Source organism: Littorina saxatilis, linkage group LG10 (genome assembly GCF_037325665.1).
Source record: "Littorina saxatilis isolate snail1 linkage group LG10, US_GU_Lsax_2.0, whole genome shotgun sequence".
NCBI classification, from domain to species: domain Eukaryota; kingdom Metazoa; phylum Mollusca; class Gastropoda; order Littorinimorpha; family Littorinidae; genus Littorina; species Littorina saxatilis.
The window spans coordinates 42,846,611-42,853,953 of record NC_090254.1 but is presented as its reverse complement, the minus strand read 5'-3'; the positions used below and the strand labels follow the sequence as shown (position 1 = coordinate 42,853,953).

The following is a 7,343-nucleotide window of genomic DNA, read 5'->3' as shown; positions in this document are numbered from 1 at the left end:
TAATACTTCAGAAAACTATAATAAATGTTCACAAATACACATACAAAGTTTGCTTTGCCATTAATTCAAAAACAACACTGCCTGTAAACACTTATAAACTGAAATTCAAAGTAATAATGAACACTGCAAAGGTGTAAAGGCGGCAATTGTCAATTATAAAGAAATTGATTCGCCATAAAAAGTGAATGCCATTTTATCACGGTTTTCAATTTTCATAAATATGGAATAGATAGATATTGCACATATTACTGTTGGAGTTGTTTTGCAATGAAAATCAAATAGGGTGTTCAAAATGTAGTCCTAGTCACTTCAGCCCAGTCACAAAAAAGAATCACAAGCAAATCTTAATTAGACTTAAAACACTTTTCTGTACAATTCACCAGTTTAATAGTCATTTTTTCACAGCCCTTCATTCCCAAAACTGTTAATGCACTGCACAAACAACACTTCGTTAACAGCTGGTAGTTTTAAATGGTGGGCACCATATTATCTGAATGTCTAGTCAGCATATTCGCATCTCATTTGTTTCACACATGAAAAGGTGAGAAATGTAATCAGGAAACTAATGCCATCACTTTATGGAGAAAAGAAGATGGGGAAAAAAAACATGGAAAAAACAACAATGCTAAAACAGACTGCACACATTTCCCCCTCTTCCTTTTTCACGTTTTGAATGTTGAATAAATTCAAAAATACAAAAGCTTTGTGTAGTATATTCTTCTTAAAAACAAAATTCTCACAGGGACCTCCCATTTTATCCAAACTTTCCACGAAAGAAAACGTATCCCTGGTTTCCATAAATTGTTCTGGCCCCAAAACTTACAAAGGGGAAAAGTGGCTTAACAGCACAGACGATATATAATATAATGCATCAAATATAAATGTCTTTGATGACGTCATATCCGGCTTTTTGTAAAAGTTGAGGCGGCACTGTAGCACCCTCATTTTTCAATGAAATTGATTGAAATTTTGGCAAAGCTATCTTCGACAAAGGCCGGACTTCGGTATTGCATTTCAGCTTGGCGGCTTAAACATTAATTGATAAGTTTGGTCATTAAAAATCTGAAAATTGCAATTAAATTTGTTTTTAATAAAACAATCCAAAAACAATGTTATTTTATTTGTCATCATTTTCTGATTCCAAAAACATATAAATATGTTATATTCGGATTAAAAACAAGCTCGAAAAATTAAAAATATCAAAATTATGAATAAAATAAATTTTCCGAAATCGATTTAAAAAAACAATTTCATCTTATTCCTTGTCGGTTCCTGATTCCAAAAACATATAGATATGATATGTTTGGATTAAAAACAAGCTCAGAAAGTTAAAAAGAATAGAGATACAGAAAAGCGTGCTATCCTCCTCAGCGTAACCACTACTAGAGCAGTTCTGCTCGTACGTTGGCCTGGGAGATCGGTAAAATCTCCACCCTTAACCCTATCTTAACCTCTCGATAACGACCACCTACCCATTACGACCACCCTATAGGATTCTTGATGAGTTTGATTTTTCTGTGTAGTTCACATTTGTACACCTGTCTATAAAACCCAACGGTCCACTGGGTGGTCCTTTTAGACAGGTTTGATTGTGGTGGCGGCCTGACAACCAAGACTATCATCAGTGATCGCGGGAATCCCAACAGGGATGCTGATTACTGCAACCAAAAGTAGCAGCTACTTATCGTTATTCCGTAGCACGTCAGGTTACCGAGACAGTTGAGAGGTTGAGGGTACAACGATCGAATGATCAGTACGGTCTGAACCAAACCTAAGATAGCATTAAGTGTCTCGTTTTAGACTGCCGGTGTAACACTCGTTTTGCTTCCCACACAACGAGCCCTTATATTTCCAAACGGAATGTCACACAAAAAATCTGAGACGAGAAAAATAACGCAATTTTTGCCTCGTTTGAGTACTGAGCATTCGGTCGGTCTCACCGCAACCTTGATAATAAGCTATGAAACCAAAAGCGGTATTTCACGTTATTTATTCCGTCGTATATGACAGCGTGTCCCTAAGACCTTTGATTCGACTAGTATTAAAACCAGAAGACAAAGGGAACAATATGTAGAAGGGAACAGAAGTAGTGACAGCCGAGAGATCACGCAGTGTACACGTTGAAAAGCAGATCGAAACAAAGAAAGCCAGGCAGAGAAGATAGAAGAAGGGAGGGAAGACAGTCACTGCGCAGCATGGGCGACTGGAGATTGTTCGTCCTGGTACTTCTTGTTGCTCTCAACAAACGTGAGTTTTGTTTGTTTGTTTTTTACAGTCAATCAAGTTGTTACAGAATATTTTAACAAGGTCAGAGAAAATAATTGTCTTCCTATGTATGTGTATGTGTGTGTCTGTAATATGCATTTGTCACAAACTACCTAACGGATTGTTATGAGTGAATTTGCTAGAAATCCGTTTTTTCGTTTTTTGATAACGTAATTTGATAACGTCATTTATGAGTTTCACTGAAAGTTGAGGCGGCACTGTGGCGGTTGCATGTTTGAAGTTGTTTCTTTTAACAAGTAGTCTTTAGTACAGTCCGGACTATGGGATTGCGTTTTAGCTTAGTATAGCTCAAACGATTTAGAAAATTTCAAGTCACATTTTGCAGATATTTTGATGTTTTTAATTATTTGAAATTGCAATTCTTATTACCCCCTGAATAAAAAAAATATACAGTTTTGTTGTATTTGATCGAAAATGTGCCCAAAATAAAGAAAACCGATAACATTTTCGATTTTTGACATACAAATATACATGTAACATACATGTTCATTTTTGGGGCATTCACTTGTATCCCCTTGCTCATATTTGCTTTCTACTAAAAGACACTCTCACTCTCTCTGCGGAGCTCCCACGACTTTAATTTTGAAGGTATTTCTTCTACATTTTCACCAAGTAATCTTTGACCCGGTCAAAACTATGGGCTTGCATTTTAACTTGGTGCGGCAAAAACTATTAAAAAAACCAATCACTTCTTTTCAGATTCGTACTGCTTGGACTGGAGTGGCTCGCCAAAGGACAATGACGTCCTTTCAGTATGTGTCGGAGATTACGTCACTTTCCCGTGGAATTTTCTTACCGCACCAAACGAAGGCGTCAAGGACATTAAATGGCAATATGTAACAAATTCCACCTCGAAACTGGTCGCCTTTTACAGCTCTGGGGTGTTTGAAACCAGTGCAAATTATTCAAAGCGTGTGAGCTACGAGTCAAATGGAAGTGTGACGATGACTGACGTCACGATGAAGGATTCTGGGATGTACAGCATCAGCTTTGAAACACAAGACCAAAATGGCGTCGGTCGCTATCAAAGATCTGTTGCTCTGCAAGTTAAAGGTACTGTTTCACCTTGTTCGGTTCTGGGTCAGTTTTCTGGTTAGTTTTGGGATTTTTTAGTTTGATTTTTATTTTTGATTTTTTTGGCGTGTATTTTTGTTTTTATAAAATATTTCTAGATTGCTTCTATATATGTAGTCCTGATTTTTTTGATGGTACAAAATAAATAGCTTTATGTCCGTTTGCAAAAATCGAACCGCACATCAGACACAGCATTTTACAGTTTCTAAGCTGCGAGGGCATTTTTCTCGCTTCGTTCGGGAATACAGTGTACAATCTAGTTTCCCTGTTACCGGATGTTTCTCCGTGAAAAATCGCATGTGCCACAGAAGGACTCTGCATTTGCTATGTCAAGGCCCTATTTTCTTCTTAATTTAAGTAAACCATCTTTGTGCGATTCCTTCTTTGTTGATAAGGAAGCAATTCCCTGTGTGTGTGTGTGTGTGTGTGTGTGTGTGTGTGTGTGTGTGTGTGTGTGTGTGTGTGTGTGTGTGTGTGTGTGTGTGTGTGTGTGTACCCCCGTTTCCACAGGTTTGGTTGCCTAAATCACCATAAGGCAACCATCCACACGTGGATGGCAACCTAAACTCTGGATGACAACCTAATTGTGTGGATGGTCGCTTCATTTAACACCGTTAAATTGACTTTTTTGACGGAAAGAATGTCATAACAATGTTCAAAATGACATTCTTTCCGTCCTCTATAGGCGACGAAATAGGTCAAATTTTGTGCATTTTTTAGTGCAAAATTCTTCGATGCCGGAGCGAGTACTGCACCCAGTGCTGTTGTAGTGCAAGTGCACTAGAAAGGCACTACACCCAGTGCCGCCTCTTAGGTAACCATCCACACTTTAGGTACGTGTGTGTGTGTGTGTGTGTGTGCAGACATCAAGCTGACAGAGGACAGAAAGGTGCACGTGCGGCAGGAGGGGGGTGCAAAGTGGGACAACACCACCAGCACCTTCACCCTCACGCTCTCATGCGGAACGTTCCGATTCACTGACCAACAACCCTCGCTCCAAGTCGAATGGACTGTAAGTAATTTATGTAGTGACATGCACTGCGTGTGTGCGTGCGTGCGTGCGTGCGTGCGTGCGTGTATGTGTGTGTGTGTGTGTGTGTGTGTATGCATGCCTACGTGCGTGCGTGTGCGTGCGTGTGCGTGCGTGCGTAAGTGCGTATTCGTGCGTATGTATGTCCATGCTTACGTGCGTGCTTTCATGTGCATATTACATGTGTGTGTCACAACAGACCCCTACAGGAGACAAACTAAACAGCACAGACTACAGCGACGGTCGTTTTTACCTGAACCTGCTCGCACCTGTGGTGGAAGGTACCTACACCTGTCGCATCCCCCCGCAACACCTGTCTCGCACCTGTCTCGCCGACAGTCGTCATGGCAACGATTTTGTGCGCGTGGACAGTAACCAGATCAATGTGCTGCAGACAGTATTTGAGCAGAAAACTTTCACGGAAGAGAACGAAAAACTGAAGGACCGAATCGCAAATCTAGATGCTGAGGGCGAGAATCTGAAAGCGGAAAACGAGAAACTGAAAGCAGAACAAGAACAGTTGGAAGCTGACGCCGAAAAAATCAAGGACCAGAACAGGGAACTCCAGGCTACGGTGGACAAACTGAAAGAAGAGGACGGAAAACTGAATGTCTTGCTCTCTCAGATGACGAAAGTCATAGCCGACATAGGTAAGATTACAAGCGGAGAGAGAGAGAGAGAGAGAGAGAGAGAGAGAGAGAGAGAGAGAGAGAGAGAGAGAGAGAGACGAACTCCATCATGCATATTTGTTGGGCAATTGTGTGCTCTTGCATGGTTACAACCATACCTTGCTCAATCTGCAATTTGAAAGAGCATAATGACATATTACACAGCACAAATGACTAAATCATGTGGCAGACCACCAATCGAACAAGCAAGAAAACGGAAACGGAGACGAATATTCAAATACCAATTTGAAAGACCGGTATGGGTATGTGTTCTTCCATGTGTTCCTCATAGTGGAAAACTACCATGTTTCCATGACTACAGGTAACTGTGGGTGTGGATTTAAAAAAAATTATTATTATTGTTTTTGTGTGAGTGTGTGTGTTTTACTATTCACAATCAATTAATTCATATCTGACACCCTCACATTACGTTTACACAAGTAACATATACATAATACTGAATACACATTACACATTGTTCATAATCGGGCGTTGATGATTACAGATAAGTGCCCACGATCATGGAAGTTACTCGGAGAGTCGTGTTACAAGTACATCAGCATTGGCGCCACCTGGCAAAATGCACAGGTAAGATCTGCCTCCCCCCCCCCCCCCCCCTTCGCCCCGAAGTCACCAAAACACTCCACCCTTCACCCCAATCTATCCCTGTTCTATTCAATGCCACTCCGAGTCGGTCTTTCGATCAATCATTACACCGACAGCATCTTGCATGCGAAATTCATCGACAATTTTGACTGAGATATATAAGTTCATTGTTTGTACCATAAGTGTTTGTCTCATTATCTACTTAAAAGGGCGGGGATGTAGCTCAGTCGGTAGGGCGGGGATGTAGCTCAGTCGGTAGGGCGGGGATGTAGCTCAGTCGGTAGGGCGGGGATGTAGCTCAGTCGGTAGCGCGCTCGATTTGTATCCAGTTGGCCGCTGTCAACGTGAGTTCGTCCCCACGTTCGGCGAGAGATTTATTTCTCAGAGTCAACTTTGTGTGCAGACTTTCCTCGGTGTCCGAACACCCCCGTGTGTACACGCAAGCACAAGACCAAGTACGCACGAAAAAGATCCTGTAATCCATGTCAGAGTGGGTTATAGAAACACGAAAATACCCAGCATGCTTCCTCCGAAAACGGCGCATGGCTGCCTAAATGGCGGGGTAAAAAACGGTCATACACGTAAAATTCCACTCGTGCAAAAAACACGAGTGTACGTGGGAGTTTCAGCCCACGAACGAAGAAGAAGAAGTCTACTTAAAAGACCTCTGTGTCGACGTAGTGTAAATGTAACGTTTTGCTTTGTCAATAATCAAACGTTCCAATAACCTACAACTCTTGTGTTTTTAAAACTCTGAATGTTGGAACGTTAGCACTATACCTGTTTTGGGATGTCTGACTCTGCAGGTAGAGTGCAAAACCATGGGGGCTAGGCTGGTAGAGATCGACTCCGAGGAAGAGAACTCCTTTGTCTTCACCATGGTGGCTGCTACTAGGAGGTCAGATCGATAATACCATCTTTGCATTACACACGTACACATAGACAAATAAACAGGACAGGCAGAAAGAGAGAGACACACACACACATGCACATTAGAACACACACACTGGCGCGCACGCACACACATAAACATGCATGCCTGCATGCGTGTACAAACACACACACACACACACACACACACACACACACACACACACACACACACACACTCCACAAGAACTTTTAAAAGTTGTTAATAGGTTTAAATTCAAGAACATTTCATTCAACTTGTAATACATGTTTGTTCTTGGCCTATTGATCATTTCTTAGTGGTATGTCTTTTTATTTGGCCTAGTGGTAAGGCGTCCGTCCCGTGATCGGGAGGTCGTGGGTTCGAACCCCGGCCGGGTCATACCCAAGACTTTAAAATTGGCAATCTAGTGGCTGCTCCGCCTGGCGTCTGGCATTATGGGGTTAGTGCTAGGACTGGTTGGTCCGGTGTCAGAATAATGTGACTGGGTGAGACATGAAGCCTGTGTTGCGACTTCTGTTTTGTGTGTGGCGCACGTTAAATGTCAAAGCAGCACCGCCCTGATATGGCCCTTCGTGGTCGGCTGGGCGTTAAGCAAACAAACAAACAAGACAACCAACAAGTCGCGTAAGGCGAAAATACAACATTTAGTCAAGCTGTCGAACTCACAGAATGAAACTGAACGCAATGCAATTTTTCAGCAAGACCGTATACTCGTAGCATCGTCAGTCCACCGCTCATGGCAAAGGCAGTGAAATTTACAAGAAGG

The 7,343-nt window shown here is 41.8% G+C and overlaps 1 protein-coding gene across 1 annotated transcript; it reads left to right on the top strand.

Moving 5' to 3' along the window:
• The first annotated feature begins 1,945 nt into the window (after window positions 1-1,945).
• LOC138979081 (uncharacterized) lies at window positions 1,946-6,575 on the top strand. Its single transcript, XM_070351892.1, has 6 exons — window positions 1,946-2,247; window positions 2,986-3,339; window positions 4,224-4,372; window positions 4,590-5,040; window positions 5,564-5,646; window positions 6,471-6,575. Exons 1-6 carry the CDS (start codon window positions 2,196-2,198, stop codon window positions 6,573-6,575), a joined length of 1,194 nt encoding a protein of 397 aa, XP_070207993.1. The 5' UTR covers window positions 1,946-2,195.
• The last annotated feature ends 768 nt before the right edge of the window (window positions 6,576-7,343 follow it).